The sequence below is a fragment of the Haliotis cracherodii genome, unplaced genomic scaffold, assembly GCF_022045235.1.
Source record: "Haliotis cracherodii isolate W230 unplaced genomic scaffold, xgHalCrac1.p SCAF_1, whole genome shotgun sequence".
NCBI lineage: Eukaryota > Metazoa > Mollusca > Gastropoda > Lepetellida > Haliotidae > Haliotis > Haliotis cracherodii.
The window spans coordinates 47,956,212-47,981,083 of record NW_027266264.1 but is presented as its reverse complement, the minus strand read 5'-3'; the positions used below and the strand labels follow the sequence as shown (position 1 = coordinate 47,981,083).

Below are 24,872 nucleotides of genomic sequence, written 5' to 3'. Positions count from 1 at the left end.
ATAAAGTAACAGTATACAATTATTTGGTGCCCCCCTTACTAGGTTTAATAACGAAAGTGGAATGCAGATACTTGTATATAGGTCCTAAATAGATATATAAATAAATCTTTTAATCTTGGAAACTGTTTCCATGTTTGGTAAAGAACACATTTTGATAAATGATCTGGTATAAACTTTGGAGATAAGCCTAACATGTTTTCAAATTTGAGGTGTCTAACTGTAGATTAGAGACATCATATCTTAATTCGGAATGTATCATAATTATAAATAGGAAGTTTTAATTTTTTCAAAGAGTAGGTTTAATCCCCGTTCTACCACGACGACAAGAGCGCTTACACATGGGCATGTAGTGACATATAGTGACAAATAAAAAAATATATTACTCAAGATCAAAATTAATTGTTTATATGCTTGACCAGTTCAAAATGATGGTTACACTATACAAAGTTTTTCAGAAGAGTTGATGAAATAAACCTTCATAGATATATATTTAATTTCATCACAACTTGATGCATATTTGCATTGCTTGGGCCCAACAAAGTTTTTAAGTCAATACGACATCTTTCGTGTTGTATTAATGAAAAAAACGCTGTTAAACCTATTAAATCATAGTATTTTAGTTATTTTGAACTTGTATTTGTGTACCAGTTGGCTTGAAATAATACCCCACTAGCAGTAGAGAGAGACTGAGAGACGGCTTATTTGTCGAACCGATTATTGTTTGACCCTCACACAGAGGTGGTCAGTGTTCCTTTCACTTTTGTGTCTGTTCTGAAACAGACGTCATCCTGTTTGATAACAAGTTGTTCTGATATCGAACGTATACAATTATTATTATATGCAGCGATGGCTAGGATAACAATAGATCAATGTTTTTCTACGCAAGGCTTTTGTGTGAAAGGGCATGATAATGTTGACGTATCGAATGGAATTAGATATCTGACTTTAATCTGATCTTCACTGTAATGGTAGACTTACGTTGAAAGAGCGTCTAGGTATCAAGCCTCGAAAGATTAGTTCATATTTGGAAAGACTTCAATGAAAGTTTGTAGCATAATATTTATTACTTAAATGTTAAACTGTTTCATTAACATCCAACTGTTATATTTGTATTCTTTTGTGAAGGTTTCAATCTATATCCATATCACATACAGTAAACCTTATTGAGTTTCGGAAATGTCAGTGTGTTTTGTAAACAATGAACCCATTGACTGAGAACCATTTCTTAGTATACAAAAACCTGGTCGTCACATTGCCTATCACTTTCCGAATATAATGCCTACCATAAACTATAGGTCATTTATGTTTAGTGTAAAGTTTTTAATCTGAACCAAAAATATATTTCCCAATATATGTTTTGCGCTATCAAACTTATATTTTTGTCATGATATAGTTGTATTATTTTGTACACTGCATTCTACATGTAATGAGTTCATTAGTTCATATGAAGTAAATGTTTATATTATCTTTGTACGATTTCTCACTTTAACTATTCCCATCAGCGGTCCATCCAACAGTTCCTATCAGTTTGACATTCATTGCTACTACCACCTACTAGTATTCATCTCGAATAACATTTGAGAATATTACAAACAGAGACAAAATGTGGGTGAGTTGTTTTTTTCGTCGCTTTTAGCAATATTTCAGCAATATCACGACATCTAGCCCGGGTCTTTAACCACCAAGCTGCCCCACCTCCACCTATCTATATATATATACACGGGGCGTTGCAGTGCGTTTCCAGTGATGTAGAAAAGTCAAATAAGTATGTAATCATGTACTCGATTAGAAATATCCGTTTCGCCGTGATTTTAAGTATCATTATAAAACTGACTAACATAGTCGTTTACTTAAACCCTTCAGAAAATTAGACACCGATACGTTTCTCTGTTGCCAAACATTGCAGCACACCACCTACATTTAGTTTGCATTATATCTCCGCCGGGATTCAATTGTGAAGGTGGTAAATATTGAACTAAGGTTTACAAATACGTTTACCATAGAAATGACCGACTGTAAATTCTGTGTTTTTAAAGTATTTTCAAAAGGCTGGAGCTTCAGAGTGGCATCGAAGACTTATTGAATGTGTGATTAGCACAAACGAGAAACGCGCTTATTCTGCATGATGTAATGCTCGAGTGCTGGCTTGCACACCGGATGTTTACACTCAAAACATAAACAGGCTGATTGATTTTGATGTGCCAAAAAGAAGAAATTGTGAAACGTTTCCCTGGGTTTTTTCTATCCTTGTGCTTTATTGCAAGGAAATATGCATGAAGTCACATATCAATCATTCTACAAGAAGAAACAAATTCCTACAATTTCAGTTGTGTTTTATGATTTACAGATTGTTTTATTTTAGGAAAATTTAACACAAACGTCTGATTGACAAACTGGTGAGTAAATCATAACATATTTTAGAGTTAAAGGAGTTATACATGCATTTATATAACACCAGTTTTTCGTTAAGGACAATGCTGGGAAAGCTGTATCATTTTTTGACGGCAAACGTTTTAACCGATACTCACATGGATCGACAGGCTCGAACTTGTATCCGCACTCGACATTGATGAATTCTCTACATCTGTTGATATTGACGTCAAAGAGTTGTGGGTAACGACATTCGGCAACAAAGGGTTCACCATGCCTCCATTTAGGGATGAGAGCTGTCTCCGTGCAGTTGAAGTACCAGTGGCAGTTCTTGGGGTGGGGAATCAGCTTGCCGTGGTTTGTTCTGCAGGGGTGTCCTGGAAGATAATAATGCCTTTGTGAACGTGAAAGTCTCTGCATTCTTAAATGGATTCATCATCCTGAAAATGGGAACGGAATTTGCCTTATTTCGGAAGATGTAAGGAACTGTATATTTATTCTTAAATTAATCCTTTCACAATAGTGATCCATTTGTTGTAACATCAGTATGACTGATTCTACGACACCCGCAGATGTACAAGATGTACAGATGCACACATTGGATATATACAGGTGTACATAAGGGGTATATACCAGATCAACAAATGTACATATGGGATATATACAATATATTTTATGTGTACAAATGGGAGAAAAAGAAAACAAACAAACAAATAACTATCACACTACATGGCATTAACACAGACACTCGTGGATGCTCTTATGTAAGTCTTCCCTGTCATTTTATTCGTGATTGTTTTGTGCGATGCTTACATGGTAAGCGTAGATTAGTGCTTTTCTTAATTTCGTGACATCATCTATAGAGGAGGTGTCAACCGCCGACGTGGACGGACAAACGAACCATGACTATGGATAATGGTTTTATTATATGCTTATTCTTTTCGCAAACACCCGTTGTCATCACTGATTTCAAGTAAGTTTCACCAATATTCACCGTTGTCGTTTTATATTTAGAACACAGTATACACTGACGTCCCCAACAGTAATAGCGGAATCAGCGGACTTTTGGGATTGGCTGTTGAGGCTACCTATCCGTACCTATCCGTACCTAGACATATAATGGCTAACGAAATGGCTCGTCAGCAATATGTCATTTTTTTATCATTTGTCAACAATGCCTTTAATAGCTTTTCAAATATATGCAGACACAAATTAATACAATAAACCTAAATCTATCCATCTATCTATCTATCTATCTATCTATCTATCTATCTGACTCCGTTTGGTTTAATTGCAGTGACTGAGGATGAAACTAGTTATTACCAACCACAAGGTTCAAGGAATGACATATTATATTTCACACATATGACAAACCCACTATAAATTCTGAGTGAGTGAGTGAGTGAGTTGGGTTTAACGCCGCTTTTAACAGTATTCCAGTTATATCACGGCGTGTCAGTTTAATGTGGGAGGAAAGCCCGAAGTGATGCAGATTTCAGACGTTTACCACTTCGGTGAAACCCACGACCACGGGTATGGTGCTGACAAACCTAGAAACATAATCGGGGCGAACCGGGATTCGAACCCACATAGGTTTCTGGCGTGCCCGAGGGACGCGACTCTGCACAGCGAATCGCGGCGCCTTAGACGACTTGGCCACCCGTACCCCCCTATAAATTCTGAAAGGTTTTCGATTATAATAATAGGAAAATTAGAATGATATGTGTTGTTCACGTACATGTATGATTAGTTCAGCAAATTAGAATAGCCACGTATACTTTTAACTGAAGTTCAGATTGAATATATCATTCATTTTAATGCTTGTTTTGATCAAATACCTTCATATGTTGAAGGGGAAGAACGTCAAGTTCAGCATATAGTCTGTTGCTGAATGTACATGACGTGCATACGCTGTTTATTCATGAAGCACCTGTTAGGCGTTTTCGATTGATTGTTTTAATTATATTATACATGTAGATGTGTTATTCGTATTTAAAAAGTGAAGTAGCTTACTTACAAGGCATACACGCTGAAAAATTGTTCGAATTGCTCTTTAACCCAAGTCTCACACAATACGTCCTAACTTTATAACCATGAGTGAGTGAGTATGGTTTTACGCCGCTTTTAGCAATATTCCAGCAATATCACGGCGGGGGGCACCAGAATTGGGCTTCACACATTGTACCCATGTCGGGAATCGAACCCGGGTCTTTGGCATGACGAGCGAACGCTTTAACCACCAGGCTACCCAACCGCCCCATATAACCATGATGTTATAGCATGCCTTTAGTTTGTTTTTGACGGGTGCCACCGGTGGGGATGGATACGTTCCCCCTTTCTCAAAAACCTGGTTTCATCATCATTGCCTTCAATCCTAGAAACTGAACACCAGATTGTATGTTGTATGGTGAATTTGGAAGATTTCAAATAAGCATAATCATATATAAGAGAATGATTTCGTTTTGGCACAAACATATAAGTAATAATCGACCTGTTATAATTTGTTCTACCCTAATACTGATATACATAAATTCTATACATAATACTAATAACAATAGAAACAACTGGATGCAGTCCATTAAGAGCTTATTAAACAGGGGTGGTATTTCTGTAGTTTTTAATCAACCGGATTCTGTAAGTCACGGCTGGTTAGCCTCAAAAATTGAAAACATTTTAAAAGATCAATTTATTCAAAAATGGAATATTGATTTAACTACAAGCTCAAATACTTGCAACTATAGAATTTACAAAACTAATTTCAAACTTGAACAATATCTTCTCTTATCACGAGAAACCTTTACTCCAATTTTAAAATTCAGAACCCTAAATAACAATTTGCCGATTGAGACTGGCCGGTGGGAGGGCATCTCACGCGAATATCACACATGTAAGCTTAGTACCTCCCGAGCCATAGCCGACGAGTTTCATTACCTCTTTAGATGTGATTATTTTTACCAGCACAGAAAAACATTAATTGATAATAGATATTTAAACAGGTCAAACATTATTTCCTTTAAGCTTTTGATGTCAAATATGAGAACTTACAATCTTAAAAGAATATCTTAATTTATAAAAATAATACTCTCTGTACTGACGTAAACCACTGTTGCCATTTGTTCACATTGTATATATGTATGTTATTATGATGCTCGTATACCACCGGCTGGTGGTTTGAGCTAATAAAGAAATTGAATTGAATTGAATTGATAATGCTTCATAAACACATGCTTATGATATGTATTCGTAATCGTAAAATGGACTATGGTGATGGATATTTGCTTATATTTATAGATCCAAGGTGACGTAGACTGCAATATACATGCATACATGCATCACTCAAACAGTTGATATCAAAGTCCTGTAATAAAGTCAATATTCAACTTTCACGTCAAATGTTAAGGCAATATATAACAAATAATGTTTCAATTCCAATTAATATAATCACTCTGTAAATTCACAAAATAGAACATCTATGACACACACTCTACAGTATATATATGTATACAGTTTAGATAGTTATTAGGTAATGTAATCAAAATATAGATTTTGAGTTATATTATTCCGTAAGTGTTATGTTTTACCAATAATGTGTTATTTAATTTAGCTTTCCTTGAAAATTACATAACCATGGTTGTTTGAATATATTCTTATCTTAATCGGTATATACATGAAAGATAACACAGATTATTATGTTGGTGACGTATCCCCTTCTGGTGGAGGGATACCTGTCGCAGTGTCTCTCTACAGTAGGGGGCACGGGTGGCCCAGTCGTCTAAGGCGCCGTGATTCGCTGTGCAGAGTCGCGTCCCTCGGGCACGCCAGAAACCTATGATTGTGGGTGGGTTCGCCCCGATTATGTTTCTAGGTTTGTCAGCACCATAACTGTGCTCGTGGGTTTCACCAAAGTGGTAAACGTCTAAGACCTGCATCACTTGGGGCTTTCCTCCCACATTAAGCTGACACGCCGTAATATGACAGGAAAACTATTAAAAGCGGCGTTAAGACCCAACTCACTCACTCACTCACTCTCTACAGTAGAGGAATGGCATATTGCTCATTGGGGACACAACCATGTCATTAGTGGACAACACCTGGGTAATGTCACAGTGCTAGCAAGTTTGATTTCTGTCATGTTGTGTATGTTTGTTAACTGTACTTAAACCATGTATATCAATCTGGCAGTCATCGATTATACAATTGCAAAATACAAATTGTAACATCTAAACTGACTAGACCAGACCATGGTGTATACTCTCCCGTCAGCTGAATCAAAGGGGATCTCATTTCATGACATATGCTTCGTTCCGGTAGTTGCAAATGTGATATTTAGGAGGAAAATTCTCTTTGCGTTCCCGGGACCAGAAAGGACTCGAACATGGTTCATTGACACGGGATTTGGCACTCACGGTACTAGGCAAATAAATAGAAAACAAAGGAGTACCGCTCATCAATTTTATCACCGTATTAATGCATTTAAATCAATGACTGTTTAAAATGTACATGTTCATATTAATGTTCAGTCTTGATAATTGTTTAATTAATGCATTTTAAGTTAAAATGTATAAAGGGTTACAAATGTACATATACATAATAATCAATCAATGTTCGATCAAATGGTCTTTCGAATTATGATGGAGTGAAAGATACACCCTCTGACTACTGTGGTTAGTGGAAACACTCTCCGGACGACATTGTGGGCAGACAACTCGAAATCAAGTTCAACAACCTTTGGAGTGAAGTCAAAGTTCAGGTCATGTGCCTTCTCACGCAAATATTCGAATTCCCGCACATATGTAGCTTCTGTTTTATTTGGTAGGAGTGGATACACTAACATTGATCTTCTAAAACAAGCCCTTTATCTGCAACTGCAAACTGTTAACACTCAAAAACTCTTTAAAAGATTTTATCTTCTTTAGCTTTATATGTAAACACAACAACATCGTGAGTAGACTCACCAGCTACAACTGCAAAAACACAGTCAATAACTCGTTTATATAATAAACTGTATTTCTTCTAATGTATTTCGGTATGCCTCGTTTATATAATTAAACGGTACGCTTTCGCGGTTCACTGCACTCACGGGTAATCCGTCGATTCGGTACTTCCGGTACCAACAGCAGAATCCTCCAATTTATGAGTTTGGCACTATCGGGACTATCTGAAATTCAGATTTGGCGTTCCCGGCCCATAACCTCACAAACACCTGGTATCATCACTGTTTGATAGTATTTCATAAACACGTGGTTATGATGTAGTTATATATATGATACAGTCTGGATTAGAAATGTCTTATGAATATGTGATTTATCGTAGATAAAGGAAAGGAAAAAGCACAATTTAGCTACGAATATGTTTAAACATACGTAATAATAACTTCTTTTTTGCCAAACAAATTTGCAGAAATCATTTGTTTTTGGTGTAAAGGCATACACACGACCCTCTCTCGGGTTAAAACTTTGGTTGAAAACATTAATGATTGAAAAAAATTATATTATTTTTTTTAAATTGTTGGAAGTGATAATATCATTATTACATCATATGAGTGCTTACTCTAATCATCTGCCAATAGTTGTTAAATAGTTCACTTGTCTGTATAATTTATGTCTTGCACCAATCACCTGTCAATAGGTGTTAATAGTTGACTTGTTTTACTCTAATCATCTGCCAATAGCAGTTAAAATAACTAACCTGTCAGTATAAATTAAATGTCTGACTGAAATAATCTATAAATACTTGTTAAATAGTTCATTTGTCAGTATAATGACTACATTTTCCATTACTCATGTATCAACAATGTGCTGATTTAGAATCATAGTGTCGCGATTGTGGTTGAAATTACTTTTCTGATATATTTCTCTTATCTTATATAATATTGTAATGTTGTAATTCACCAAAATTAAGATCACAGAAAAGCTAAAATGTATACTTGTTTCCAGTGAGACAAACTCATACAACAACGTGAGAAGCAAATTACTTTGGTCGAATTCCCATGTCCCAAAGATAAATTCATTATGTGAGTAACGGGTGCTACCGGTGGGGCCAACATCTGACGTCATCACTGATATTCAGTGATCCACTCATATCACTTTCTCCGCTAGTTTGAAATCAGTATAGTCGGATAATCTCTTGCGTTGACGATATATATTGAATCAATTTTTATAGTACACTCTACGTGATGCTATTTTTCGTGACAAATACAAACTGATTGAGGCCACCAAATATCTACCTGTGATTTTATACGTGATATCACTTGCTTTTATAGAGATAGTCTGCCTCAATTATCAAAATGTTTTACCGAACCTTCAAGTACCGAAAATCTTATCCTGCTGGTGTATCGATGGTACGATTTTCACGAAGGATTTATCACGTACATAAAAGCTAAAGCTCGTAAATCCTGGTTGTTCATCACCACGTGGGACGTAAAGGAAATGTGCCACGTTGTTTCGTCTACACATAGACATGGGCCCTGGAATTTGTATAACCGCGATGACGTGTTTGCATTACTTTTTGTCATGAGCGGGTTTCGAAAAAAGTGTTTGTTCTTCAGCTGAACTACCGTGTGACGATAGCGTTTTTTCCTGATTCAGGAGACAACCCTAACGTGTCTTACAATCAAACATGATTCAGGGCAATCTAAATTTTAATGTAACAACTCAGATAATTGCACAAAGCCCAACTGATAGTCATCGAATAAAAGGTGGTACTGCAAACGTAAAAACAAGTACACAGGCGTAGATTGTTGAGAGGTTATTAATAATAACGAATCGACCCATCTACATGTCTGTACATGTATTCTGGGTTCAATATGGCTGCTTGGGATACAACATTCTTTATCATCGAATTTTAATAAGTGGTTCAAAGTTTTCTGGTGTGACAAATAAACTTGGATGGTAAACAAAGGTAGTTTCTCTGACTTGTTCTTCAAAGGTTTGAATGTCATCGTTTATCCTCAGTGCTTAACGACGCTGATTAGCATGTAAACATATTAGGATCAAAGGGATCAACTTAGATTCCGAGGTATTTACATTGTCGAAATGTTAATTGGTTACACGTTCTTTACTGTCGAAGATTGTTACCGTATAGGATCACATAAGGCTTTCAGGATTATCAGTTAATGTTAAACAGGCCTGGCTAGAGCTATCAAACAACCACATGACTTATGCTATGTTTTATCTCAAAACTTATTCTGTTTCAGTTCGGTATTGCATAATACGTCGTTACCTTAGTGCATGCTAATGGTTATTCTAGTTCGAATGTTAAAGTACTTGCTCACATTCTGTTTTCGAGCCACACATCAGAAACAACAGCAAAATATACTCAAAATAGACTATTCTAAAGTTGAAATAGTAATTCATAACAGGCTGATATGTGGGGAACTGGGATCTCTTAATCAATAGGTCCGTATGCGTTTAATTATTACCTTTCCACCAATAATACAAGTTCAAATAAATGCATGATTGTTCAATCACAGTAAATACAATATAATTAGGTTGTCAAATACATTGCCCTAGTTTGTGTAAATATTTCTCTGGTTTGACATCTCGATTGGGGTTAAGAGAGCGCGACGATATAATAATAACACATTGTTGTAGTGTAAGTAAACAGCAAGACCAGTATTGAAATAGCGCCTTATGATTCGTGATTAACTATTTACATTCATATCTGTAACAATGGTTCATGTACATAACTAATAACGCTGAGGATTTTGTGGAATGGTGTAATCTTGTATGGCCCGAATACTTTAAGGAAATATAGGTGTGACGCTTTGTAAAGCCCTTGATGGATGGTCAACAAACTGGTTTCAAGTGATCACTGGACAAGTCCAGTTAGAGGCTTAACCGCATATAGTTCTAATGGCTGAAGTCAAAGAGTCAATGACCATTGTTGAACATAGAATTTAAGGATCACTTACTGTATCAGAACAATGCATTTTCTCCCACGGAACATTACTACGCCCATGTAAGTTACACATGGAATTTTATTTTTGTAAACTGGGTAGCTTTGATAATGGGAGTGTACTGTTTTTTACAAACTGTGGATACTAAAGTAAGTCCACTGTTTGACATTTGCTAATAACGGATGTGTCGCTAGTTGAAACCTACAAGAAGCTGAAATTACCAAATGAATCAGAATTAAAAGTCAAATCTACTGACACATGGCTCATAATATAGATACGAAGGCTGGTCAATAGGTTCTAAGCCTAACAGCAAACCCAGCAAATGTAACAGAGTTTTCAATTTTATTGTTCAACATAATTTCTCTGCTTTTCAATACATTTCTCATATTGATAGTGAAGCTTTTCAATTCCAAGCAGGAACAAGTTTTCTGAAGCCACCCTGAAAAGCCCATTCACGGTAGCTTTGAGGTCATCGTTGTCGTCATAATGATCTTGAAGACTTGAAATTCTTTGGTTCGGAGAAGTGGAATGGTGCCATTCCATGGATAGAGGTTTTTACTCGCGATCATTATGGTAGAGCTATGTTTCATCATCCGTTATTAATCTCTATTTTCATTTGACGAAATCCTCCTCAATTCTCGAAATTTTCTCTGGAAATGTCAGTTCTTTTTAATCTCAAGTTCAGAATTTAGCAACTTTGGCACCCAAAGAGTATTCATCTATAAATGTTCATGAATAATAATTTCTTGGATTCATGGTTTAGACCTGTGTTTTCCTCAAGTTCGGCAATGGTACAACGTCTATCTGACAGTATAATTCTTTCTATCCCCTTGATTTGAATCTTCATTGGTGGCAGTTGAGGGACGTCAAGACTTAAGGTCATCATCAAGGCTGCCCAACGTTTAACAGTGGAATAGCTAAGGCACTTATCCCCATACACTTGTGACATGCGGTCATGAATTTCTTGTGCAGTAACTTTTCTCTAAAGTCAAAAACTTGATGATTGCCCGGTACTCATACTTTTCCATTTCTGTGTCCATTTGGACCCCTTTCAATTTTGTCACTAAAACCCAAACGGCCTCAACAGACCAAATACACTACTCAAAAACAAATACAATTTACTACTCAAACAATGTACTACGTTGCCTAGTCCACTGTGTTATGGCCCATAATTGAAAGTCAGTGTTAGAAATATTGGACCAGCCCTCGTAAACAGAGCACACACACACACACACACACACACACACCTACACCTCTCTCTCTCTCTCTCTCACACACACACACACACACACGCACACACACGCAATTCATATATGGGCACAATGACTGTCTTCAACCGTTCCATTGCTGTTTGTGACACACATCCTAGTATGTTTGAGTAACTCGTCACATCCAAGAACAGATGTCATTTCTTCACGTCAGTCTCAAATAGAATCCAAATGAAAAGGTCTTGTTTTTTCATATTTATCAAATCCAAACAATGTTTCTGAGTTCTGTACATGTGTTATAGTGCATTTTTTTATCGAAGATCAAACAATTTTAACTTTGGTTTCGCAAACGTATACTGTAGGAGATCACGCTAGTCTTACATCGTCGGAAACTGATTACGTTGGGCGTAAAAGGCAATATAGTGATGAAAAACTATAAGAATTGATCATTGAAAATTGGTGATGCTGCCTAGTGATGTTCTGCTCTACCGGTAGCATCCGCCACTCACACAACTTCCCCAGAAAAGTAAGTGGTTTGTTCCCAAACGCCGCAATAGCAATACTCCTGATGACGGCTACCAGTAAACAGTCGAGTCTGGATCAGACAATTCAGTGAACTGTTTCACGAGGAATGATCCACAACATCGGCGTACGACACAAAGCCGTACGCCACGCTGTTTACCCATTATACCAAAAATGCCAGGTTGAATGCTTGCAACTCTTAATTCATGAACTTACAAGGAAAGTATGCCATGCTTAAGCCGCAACTTGCACAGCAAATGTACCATGCTTAGATCAGGTAGTTACGTGCAAGCTCAACAGTGCCTAAAGCATGTACGTCCATGGAAGGCGTGTAATCCGGTACTCAGACAGATTGGAATGCCATGAAGAAATTATATACCTGTATTTACCGTGCTGGTAAACGATGTTTAAATAATATACACTGGATGTACATAGCATGTTTGACATACATGCATACTCGTGTGTGGCAAAAATATAACTGGAATCTATACTGAAATGAACACGGGGAACTTCGTAAAATGATATGCTATCACGGGTTCCCAGCCTTGTCTACCAAAAATGCGCTGGAAACAATGCACACACAAATATTTGATTCCAACGTGTTGAATTTCTATGCGCGCTATTTCAAATGTACTGAACTCAATTCCCTATATTTTTCATTGTTCCATTATTCGTTTCCATCAGTATATTTAAAACATAACTAAATAGTTTACGATAGATATACGATGATTTACACGAAAGGTATTAAATCACGTACATGTATTATCATGGTAGGTATTGTGGGATTAAACAATATTCTTATAAAGAGTGTTTGGTTTGACTAAATGCTTCACAAAGAAAGCAAATGGCTACACTATGTCTTCGTACAATTTCTTCATGTTTTAATTATTCAAATATAGCTATCATATTCCAATTAACCTTTTATTATGTATTTTGTAATATAATACTGTATTTATATGGAAATATATATAATTGATATCACAGTTGAGTGAAATAAAAAAATATTATCCTTGAACTATTTTCATTCTGTTTTCTATGACACAATGGTTTTCTGATTAATAGCGTGAAGATCAGTCAGAAAATACATAATGAATATAACGTTTGTGCTTTTTTGTCAAATACCACGTTTCTCTCATTTCGTAACCTGATTTTTTTGCCAAGTGGCTGGGGCACTCACACAAATATCAATTTTGTCAGGTGACTCGATGAGATAAACATGTTATTTGACAAGAAAGCTAACTATCTTCTATGTACATGAGGTTGAACGCAGGCTAAAATCATCATAAATGTGCCTTAGGTACGTATGGTTTAGGAGAAACAATTGAGTGAGTAAGTGAGTATGGTTTTAGATTCCGGGGTAGAATAGCTCTTCAGCAAGCCATGCTTGCCGTAAAAAGGTGACTGCTTGTCGTAAAAGGCGACTAACGGGATCGGGTGGTCAGGCTCGCTGACTTGGCTGATGCATGTCATGGATCCCAATTGCGTGGATAGATGCTCATGATATTAATCACTGGATTGTCTGGTCCAGACTCGAATACTGCTGAGTGCGGCGTTAAACAACAAACGAACGAACGGAACGGAGTATGGTTTTACACCGGTTTAAGCAATATTCCAGCAATATCACGGAGGGGGGACACCAGAAATGGGCTTCACCTATTTTACCCATGTCGGGAATCGAACCCGGGTCTTCGGCGTGACGATCGAACGCTTTAACCACTAGGCTACCCAATCGCCCCAGAAACTGAAATCGTCAAGTGCTAAATTAAGACTTGAAGTATTTTTAACCGTGATAATCTACTCTCTATTAATATGATAACTAATATCATAACTCTCTATAACACTTCGTTATATGCATGTATGTGATGCTTAATAATGGAATTGATAGCAGAAAATGTTGGATTCTTTCTCTATTTGTGTCTCTCCGTCTAAATCAAACTTTCAATCCCCAAATATGATTGTGGAAAATTCAACATTCTTCAAGAATTTGACACCAGCCGTCATCTAGCGCCTGGCCATTTTTAAAAGTCTCCTTTGAAACGTTTGGTTTATTTTTGCAACAAAACTACGCAAGCAATGTATTGATATCGTCCAAATACTGAGAATATTTATCTTTTCATGAGGAAACTGCTAGCTTAGGAGCGAAGGTATGCCCCTTGACCTTGATCAAAGTTATTCAAACAAGCAGGACGAGATTGATATCTTCTTAGTTGCTCACTTAAATCCTAATCCATAGGAATACCTTAAATCTGTGCGATGAGCTGTTTGTCGTGAAATTCCCCACTCTCGGGAAACTGAACGAATCAGGCTTGAAGATAGACACGTGAGTTTGGCATTGATCACACGGGGTAAATGATAATACGAGCACCCAAACATTAGCCGTGGTCAGTGTTTAACCCGCGATGTGTGGACTGAAACTGCTAAATGACTGAGCCAAGATGTTGTGTAAAGTCCAACAACAACTAGATTGATTGGTCAATGGGTGATGTTGACAATGAGAGAAAGACGGGTTCAACTTAATCAATCTCATTGCTGCACAGGAAGTTCAAATCTCATCCAAATATTTGATGTTTTCATTAATCAATCAAACTAGTTGACCCCACAGTTAAATATTTAGGCAATTCATTATGACGTGTCATAATAAATATGGTTAATAAACATTAAACATTCATCCATTGGGACTAGGTTTTCTTCATTACTGATTTTACAAACCTACTCATGATTGTGTTGTATGCCGTAAACAATAATGCAATTACAACCAGAACATCAGAACATGATATTCGTCAATGTACATGTCTAAGGTTTTCTTAGCTGGTGAGTTTGGTGTAACGCCGCTTTCAACAGTCGTGTCAGTTTTGTTGTGTGTTTTTGTGTGAGTGTGTGTGTGTGTGTGGGGGGGGGGGGGGGGGGGGGGGGGTAGGGGAGCCCGAGGCAATGCAGATAAAACTCATGATATAATAATAGGTGTGTGGATTTAACGCCGCTTTGGACAATATTTCCGTCGTATCGCGGTTGCGTCAGCTCAGTGTGGGAGAAACGTCCACATTGACATACGTCTTAGACACTTACCACTTTGGTGAAACCAACGTGTACGGCTATGGTACCGATACAATGAAACATTGTCAGGGCAAATCTGGAACACGGACCAACGATTCTGACACTCTTAAAGGATAGATGGAAACGTATATAAAAATTAATTAATTGATCCATGTTGTTGTTTTCGATATCGAAGGGGTCGATTGTGTATGGACTGAATAGGTTAGTTGTTTATTTGAGTAAGTATTGGGGAGTTTTTAATAAGCATGATTTAGGGATGAAAATAGTGTCATGTATTCGTTCTTGAAAGGAATAGTATAATAATAAATGTTATACGTTCTCTGTGTAGTCAATATAAACATGAAAATTCGAGGTTGGTTGGAGTCTTTCTTTCCGAACTTCGAAGTGTAACTATCGTCATTTACATCATTATGTACTGATGACTATTGTGGATTTTTTTACACGTTTACAAAGGTGTTCTCGCTAACCTGTAAAGACAAATAAACATTGCAAATTTCATGCATCTCTCAACTTCTTTCTTCCTTTTTGCAAGTGTTTACAATCACTACGATTGCATGATGTTTCCTTCAACACATACGCATGCAATTCGGCTTCTAAAAATAAATATTGTATTTACACAACTATTTCACATGAAAACACTTTTATATTACCGGATATGGAGATTAAAACATGGATGACAAATATTCATCATAAAGAAAACAAGATTTGATTCAGCCACTACTAGGATGCAAAAATACAGTTTTGGCAAGAACATCACCCCTATGTGAAACAATTGGTGCTTGAGCCCAGCGGATATTTCAGCAGAAATGATAACATTCAAATTATAAAAATCAGAAAAGTTTCAAGATCAGATACAAAGTTCCTCATCCTATGATGGTATCTTATTGTTTGCTTCTTAGCGACTGCTGGCACCTTCTCTCTCTTCAAAGAAGCTCCCAGCTGAAGCAGTAGCTGTTGACTCTGGCCCCCGATAGCGTGTTGGCACGTACATGAGCACTATTTCTAGTAACGTGATACATTCTTTATAGATTCATTCTGGATTAAGTACTCGCTATTAGAAAACATAAACATTTTCATAATGCCTCGATCTGTACAATAATTTCAATCCTTTGGCCTTGAAAATAACAGGTGAAATTGTTTAGGCGTCCTGTAGTTTATTATGAAACAGGTGTCACTTTATATGGCATTTCTATCGCCAACTCAACTACGTTTCAAATATAGACATTGGAAAATACATTAAATTGGTGAAAATAGCACTTAACATTTCATTTAGTATATTTGGTGCATTGATTATCATGTCACATATACTGTAAAACAACAAATTTCTGGTTTCGGTTTTACTAAATATATTTTTGCTTCATCTATTCTGGTTCCTTTTATTTTGTTTAAAGACAGTATCACTTTTGTGTCGTTAAGACTTTTAATATGTAAAAACATTGCTATCGTTCCTGATATCCTGATATCTGTAATCGACATTCTATAACAAAATAATCACTAACAAGAATAACCTTAAACATTCTACATTATAACTTTTGCCATTAAACTTACATGGTTTACAGTTTTAAAGATATTCTTTGGTTTCCGAAATAGGTTGTTGCCACTTAATTTCGTAACGCTGTTTGTAAATGCACGGCTAAAAGGAACTGGGTATTCCATTACAATGAAACTCCAATGTTTACGTCGTTTCTTATATTTCGTATGAAGGAAATGTTTCCGAGTGAAAACTTAAGTCAGAGTGATATACTCCAAATTATCGACATTTCACTCTCAGTCTGTGTGTGTACAATTTACACATGTTTGTCCGTTCATCTGTGTATACTTATAATTTAATCATGTTGATAATAGCAATCACCGTACAATTACGTCTGTAATGAGTTACAAATGACATGGTCATTTCATTTGCGTGGAACCATAACTGTCGGTCACGTATCTTACGAAGGTTAAACTCAATGTCACTCAATGGAAAATGCGGTTTTGCAGCAGTATTTCAAAAGGTTTCATTGAATATGACATGATATTCATTTTTGTGTTTATTTTTATTTGTGCACCAAACAGAATGTATGAACTCATATAAAGGACACATTAATCGTGAATCATATGGGGTGATGTGGTGACTTTAACAAGACAAACAGCTTTTAAATTGTGCTAGAAAAGAAGGATCATAAAAAGGCGCCCTGTATCAGCCATATCGATGCTCTGCTCATGTTAAAGTTGTCGGGTTAATCCACTCTGCCGAGGGGGATCCACATTGGCTGGAGGGAATATGCGACCTTGAAACAAAATCCCTCACACTTGGCAGATTTTCAAGGAAGGTAGTGGTTAGGTATTGATTCAAGTTCTTCAAAAAAACATCTGCCTTGTGAGACTCCGCTTTTAGACAAATCCCACAGACTTTACACATAATTCAGCTTCGCAGATCAGCAAATCTCATCTTTATCTACTTCACATTTTGGAGATTTTGTGTAAATGAATAACTAGTAAACGCATTACGTTGATCTCACAATCATCATTAGTAAAACATTAATGGACTGTGTTACCATCTGCAAGTTTTGAAAAAAATTTCTTTAATTTTATATTTTACTGTCAGAATTCCACATTCTTACTAAGTCCCTACAACTGTTCCTGTGAACATTTTACTTTCCGAATTTCACATTCTTAATAAGACCCAAAAGTGATTCTTGTTCCTTCTGCTCTTCTTCGTCGCCGTATGTCACGCACGGTAAACATATTAGAGCGACAACATTTGCAGTATACCTTACTGTAAGTATTGACACAGGCATTCGGTCCCGATCACACACGTTAGGCCATGTGACTAAAATATCATATCACGTGTGTTTATAAGAAATAAACGTACAAGAAGGGACCATATCATTTGCTCAAATGTACACATGTTGACGTTATGAACACTCTGACAGGCATTGCGTCTGCAAACAAAGAGGGTTCCTTTTGATTGCAAACTCTGTTTGATTTTGTATAATGCCAGCTACTATGTTTGGTTGATAAACATATGTCAATTAATTACAAACATGCATATTTTAGAAAGACACATTAATGTTTATCAAATGAATCATCAATTTGACATTGTTGAACTTTCTATATGGCTCGTTAGGTACATTAATCCAGAGTAGACGTGCTTTGGTTTACTCAGATAAAAAACAACATGATATTTTCAGAAATGCAGAGCTCATAATTTAAGTTAAAAACATGCACCGAATGAGTACACATGTACGATTTCTTGTGTTGTAAGTTATTTTAACTTCAACTGATATTTAAGTATTATGACTTAATTCGTTCCATCAATCGGAATACATATTCGCTATTCAAAGCGTGGGGATTCCAGAAGAGAATAAGAGCCCATTAGGTTATGTTTGTTGTATGAGACGACTAAATGGACCGAGTGATCAGAATAAATATGTGCATCTTCCTGGCCTTACGGCGTGGGGCGTTGTTCGTAATATCATTGGTTTATCTTGTCCAGACTCAATTATTTATAGGCAACTGTGTTATAGCAGGGATTACATTTACTGTGGCGTAAAATAAGAAACGCACACAAACTATTATATATCCTGATGCCAAAAGCAAAAGTACTGCTTGTAATGTTTCTGCTATAGCTTTACTGGCACAGTGAACACAGTGAAAACATATTGTTCAGGTGACACACTGCAAGTCAACTGTTTGAAATTCAGGTTCGAATATGTTCCCAGCAAACCATACTTGTCATACCAGGCGGCTATTTGATCGGGTGGTCAACCTCGGTGACCTTTCGAATTGCATGTCGTCCTACCCAAACTCATGAGGACAGTCTCTGGTTTGCCTGTTCCAGATTTGATTATTAACAGACTGATGTAACATAGCTTTAATATTGCTGACTGCCGCGTTAAACAGCAAACAAACAAAACCAAAATATTAAAATCAGAAAGAATAAATAGCAAACAAGGGGAAGAATGAGAACTTGACCTAAAACTGGCATAGACATAACTACCATACTATCATAATGTGTGTTTCCCTAAGGAGTAGGAGCATGGCAGTCTCGGATATATCCGCTTTTCAAATGCCAGTTCTTTCGAAAAATATGCGTACTTAAGTTCGAAAGTTATAAATGTATCGAAGTTTACAGGTTTCAACTTTTTTTTACAGTATCAATATAGAGAAGTTTTGTGAAACAATGGGATACAAATAGTAGATTGCATCATATCAGAGATACTCTGACTCTCATCTTTGACATAATATATACCTTATCGCACATTATGAAACTAATACTGAACGTTAAAATGTTTTTCACTCAGATTTAGTCAATTTCGCCAGCATACTGACCTGACATTTTTTTACAGCGGAGTTTGTAAATTCGACCCCAACGGTATTTAAAAGATAAACAGATGCGCCCCTCGAAAATGTGCTAACATTAGAGATTCTCTGTCACTTATACATTATTATTTAACTAACGTACTATTTGTTATTAATCTATCGCAAGGAAATATTAATCGATGATTGTCTGTTTGTCTTTGTAGTTTTCGTTTTAAGAATGAACTCGTTTAATGCAGATAAAGTCTCTTTCTAACGTACAGCTAGTATATTCAAGGTGATCGCCAATCAGAACGTTTCCAATACTGGAGATGACTTGCAAGACGGGAGGAGTTATATTTCCCAACTCGAAGATATGCTTGATTCTATTTTGAAAAGGGTATTGGTGACAACATCTATATCATGAACTTTTTTATGTTTTATATTTTTTGTTTTTGGTTGTTTTTGTATATCACGACAGCCTGTACATAATCGTACATAGTCTGGGAAAGACAAACAATTGGTTGATATTATGTGCAACGTCTCACTCAGTTGAATACACACAATCAGTCAAGTGAGCGAGTGTAACCACCGATCAATTGTAAGCGACATTTATGACATGGATAGGTTATTGGGGACCAGGTAGGTCCTGCGGGTACACTGAATAAGCATAACATTTAAAAGCATATTTTACTTCTCATAGCAAAGGAAAGTTGTTAATAGAAAGCACCTCTTGCGTATGAATATCCCAGGTAAGAGTCAGTGAAGTCAATAGATCTATTTAGTATTTGAAAATGATTCTTACCTTTTAACAGCTTCTCCAGTTTGCTTGCTTTGTGTTTGTCTCCTTGTTTTTGGGTGGTTCTGAGCCATGCACGTGTGTTTTTCACGGTTGGTAGTGTTGTTGGAGTTCTGGCTATTGTAGTGTACCGTCTACGTGGGGATTTCCTGGTCGGCCATGGAGTAAATGGGGTACGTTTAGTAGGAGGGTGGGTGATGGTGGTTCTCTTCGTCGTTGTCATCCTTGGTGTTGTAGGTGGAGTTGTGGGTCTCAGTGAACGGGCAGTCGTTGGTCTGTACCATCGTCGGGTCGATCGGGGTCGCTGCGGTTTCATTGTTCTTCCCCTGGGGCGAACGATTTTCCTTGTTGGTAATGGAGCGTTAGTGGTATATAGAATCATTCTGGGGGTTGTTGGTCTGGGTGTGAATGGTGATCCTCTGCTTCTTGGTTTATTTGGTCTTCTTGTGTTTGATTTCGTTGTAAACAGCTTTGGCGTTGATGTTGGTCTGAAGCGTCTTCTAATAGGACTTGGGGTAAATGGGGATGTTTTTCTGGGGCGTTTAGTAGCCCTTTCGGGTTTCTTAATGATCGTCGGCATGGTAACAGTAAATTGTACGGCTCCTGTCACGGTATAACCGGGTGTCACGTGTTTCTTGGTCTTCTTGGGCATGTCAGGAATGTTATACTGAGTTACATAAGTTTCTGTGGTTTTAGCACGCATTGTAACGGATTTCGATACCTTGGTTGTCACATCAGTTGGCCGAGTACGTATCACTATTGTATCAGATTTCTTTGGCGCTGGTTGGTATTTCGGACCATTGCAGTCGTCCCATCGAGAACCCTCCGGAACGCAGTTTTTGGCAGTATTACCCCAAATTTGACCAATAGGACATCTAGGCATGCCTAATGGCTGCCCGTAGTGACAAATGTAGTAGATAGAGCAATCGTTAGGATCTCTTACCCAGCGTATGGCATCCGTTCCTGGACAGGGGTACTCGGCACGTTTGGCATCAACAGTGCAGTAACATATGAACATGACAATCAGAGTCCACAGTGTCCTGTTAGAGAACTCCACAACCCCAGCACACCTCATCTTTCCAGCAAAATTGAAATCCAAATTTCAGTTCTTGGACACAACACCAGTTTACTATATCCAACTGATATTTAATCTTTGGTGAACGTAAGTCGGTTTTAGTCCAAGACGTAAGTCCAGTGGAGAGACGCAAGTGACAACAGTTTCTGAGTATGTAGATGCTCTTCCAAAACCGAAGTAGTGTTAGTAGGGGAAGAAGCACGTGGGTGCTCTCACGACGGCAGTTGTGCTTTTGGTATGTTTCTGGTGAGCAACTGCTTTAAGAGGGCCCGTGAGCCCCTCACGCATTGATTGGTTGTCTTCCTGTGCGGTGTACACACTCTGTTTGCAGCACGTTACGACCCGATGTGTTGACGAAGTATCGACCACAAGGGAAAGCTTGCTTTCAAATGCCGCTTGTCTCTCAATAGTGCTTTAATCGGTAAATAAATACATGTGATCCGAAGCCAAACATACCTTTTTGCAAGCGCGGCAATCCTGACACACGGGACAGTTAAGTAAAGGATATAATTACTGAGGCTGCAAATCTAATTTCTAGCTGGAGCTTAGAACAGTAGCAATGGTGATCAAGATTAAATCTGAGGATTAAAATATAAAAACTAAGGTTACCGAGCTATAAAAATATAATGGTTGCATGAGTGTTGGGGCGATTAGGAAGAAATCTATATTTGGCACATAGCCTAAATGTTCATAGGATCTGGTAGGCAGAGGATTCAGTCACTGGTTTAAGATAGGCTATCTGGACTGAAATCCCCAAGGTCCTACTGTCCGACTTGCACGAAAACGTGATAAACACAGGAGATTTTTATAAACTTTTGCTTTCCACTGACCTTGTACAATTGAAGAATTTATCAGTGGATTATATATCACACGCGACCTCAGAAATAGTGATTTCCATCACACGAGGGGTACAGTGATCAGTGCTATCAAAGTTATATTTTTAAGACCTGCACGTGTTGGACAGATATCATGAAGTAATTATATGTACGTTATATATTAGCGAGCAATATCAAGATAAAAAAGTCCTTGTGTACTTAGAAAAGTTATTTATCAGATCATTTTAATGATACGGTTGAGCTTGTTTCTTTATTTCTAATTATATTTTTGGTTTAGTTTATACTAAACAGGTTACTATACTTTAATGCTTCATTTATCCCGCTTACCAACTATATTGCAGCAACAAACTATATGAAATCCAACCACACATTTGTATTGCATCAATCAAAGACATATAATCATTCGTCAAAAGAACATATTGGGAAACCAATCTGAAGAATTAATAATCAATTTGTTGTAGCCTAGTCATTCATTTCTGCTAGTCTGTAACTATTTTTCGTTGTATTAATGTTCCGATTTTTTAATTGATTGACATAAGTAAATGACTCTTAAATCTTAAATACACCAAACTTTGCAAAATGGCATGTTGTTTTTTTATCGCACAAGACTTGAGCCAATAGAGATGGAATAGATGATACTTGGAAATACTTTCTGTTTGTGACTGTCTCACGTTTAGTAAGTAAGGAGTAGGTATGACGGTACTGCTTTGTTGGTGTTACGTAACAGAAAAACGTGACCGAAAAATGACTCACTGAGACAGCCAAAGGTGTTGCTCAACAAGTCAAGAATAACTACCATGTTCCAGGACATTTGGTTGTTTCTTAAGTAGTGTCGTCTTACTGCATGCCATGAATGCTGGAAACGTGGCGTTGTCGACACGTTCCTCCTGCCCATATCCCAGAGCGCATGCAGAATATTTACAATGTACTAATGAGAGTGGTGCTTTAAATACAAGTGATTATGTGTAAACAAAAAAACATTTCCTCACTGCTTCAACACGTGCATAGCGAGAACGACATATTTCTCTTCCATCATGTTTCTATTGTTTGTATTGAGCCTATAGCAAATTATTATCAGTGTCATATCTTACTAGGGTGTTCATCCTGAACGTCGCTGTCTGTATATATGATTGTCTTAGATGAAGACGTATAACATAGACAGGAAATGAAGAATAACACTGATGTGGCCACCCTGTTCCCATGTTCTACCTAAGTTCTAAAAGCCTTTTTCCTGTACAAAAAAGGTGTATCTACGATAAGGAATTCAAAGAATTGACAATACTGATTCTAATTTAAATGAAGATTTCACAAGCTATGGCATTCCAACAATCGTCATGTTTGTTCAGAAACTTTTTCTCAATAGCCAACAGTTGGCTATGGCTTGAAAATCTTTTTTGTTTGTTGTTGAAGGATACATATCCGTTTCTTACAGACAAGAAAAGAAACAACCAGGTAAGGTTCCTTGTGACGTTTCCTTTTCCCCACAGTGGGAGAATTAACAGATAATGAACATGTTTCAAGTTTGGAGAATTATCTGAATTAATATTTTGTACAAAGAAATATACGTAAATATATATCATATTGCATTATGTAGACAGGTCATACCTTCATAGAGTAAACAGCTTGTTGGAATTTGTTCGTATGGGTCATAACATCATGTACTGTTATAGTTATTGTCACACATTACACCTTTGGTGCATGTGCGCGCCGCCGTGTTGTTTATGTAGCTCTTACTGTCAAATAATATTTAAACGCAACCTATATGCAGGCTTTTTTCAACAATTCTTAAAATCTTTAAAAAGAATGTCCTTCGTTCTGACATTTTCTATTTTTAGATTAAATATGTTTGTTTGTTACCTTGGGAATATTTCAATTGTCTTAGCGAACAACAAATTATATTAACACTATACCATAAATGATGGTTGTGTCAGATCTTGCCATTAAAAAAATTATGTTTGTCGATCTAATCTTCTGTGTTATGGCGTAGCCCGAGGTATTTTCCTACAAGATGTTTCCACACATATGTATGCCCTTTTAAAATTTTCGACGAATTGCCATTTCTATTTTCTAGTATCCATGTTGTGCCCTTTTACATATCATGTATGATAATGACCTTTTTGTGTCACACTCTTGCTACGGTTGGGATATTCTACTCATACAACGCTTTAAAGACGTTGATTTAATCATATTTCAAATCCCTCACTAGACTAAACAATAACATATCCCCATGCGCCTTCAAACTACTTGGCAAAGAGATAGAAGCTTAACTTTGAGGAAGCCACTTTTCGATACAAGCTCATTTGCCTCATTGCCATGCTTATTTTGTTGTTTGTCATCCCCCCTTCCTTTTCCCATCACTCACCCCCGGGACTGGTCTGTGTAAACAGACTGATTAGCCCGCGAATTTGAAGACCTCAGCGTACCCCCCCCCCCCCCCCCCCCCCCCCCCTCATTGAAAGTTTCTCTTCCGATTAATTGTTGCTTACCATGTCATCAGGGGGGTCCTGCTCACTGATCTACGTAGGTGAAGTGACAGTCATCCTCGAGACACGGCGCAACACAAAGACCTGTACATGGAAAGCATCTTGGAAGTTCGCTTATTCCAAACGTCAATGTTTAATTGGCGCAGTATATGTAATTTCAGCCATGTAGGTAATTCGTGAACAGCAGCACATAACAAATCCTACTGTTTTACAGAAGCTAGATTGGATAAGAACGTATGTTCGACCTCCCACATGAACTATTCTCACTTTCGAAAACTATTGACTATACCTGTTTATTCCTATTTTTTCGTATTTAAAAAAGACCTTTAACGTAATAATTCGATATC

At 37.1% G+C, this 24,872-nt stretch overlaps 1 protein-coding gene across 1 annotated transcript in view; it reads right to left on the bottom strand.

The window, feature by feature from the left end:
* Positions 1-21,206, bottom strand: part of LOC139464940 (uncharacterized) — a 52,770-nt gene extending 31,564 nt beyond the window's left edge. The window contains exons 1-2 of the mRNA XM_071246559.1: positions 20,138-21,206; positions 2,529-2,747 (exon numbers count right to left, since the gene is read on the bottom strand). Of these exons, the coding sequence (XP_071102660.1) occupies positions 2,529-2,747; positions 20,138-21,206 (1,288 nt within the window). The remainder of the gene's footprint in view (positions 1-2,528; positions 2,748-20,137) is intronic.
* Positions 21,207-24,872: the final 3,666 nt, after the last annotated feature.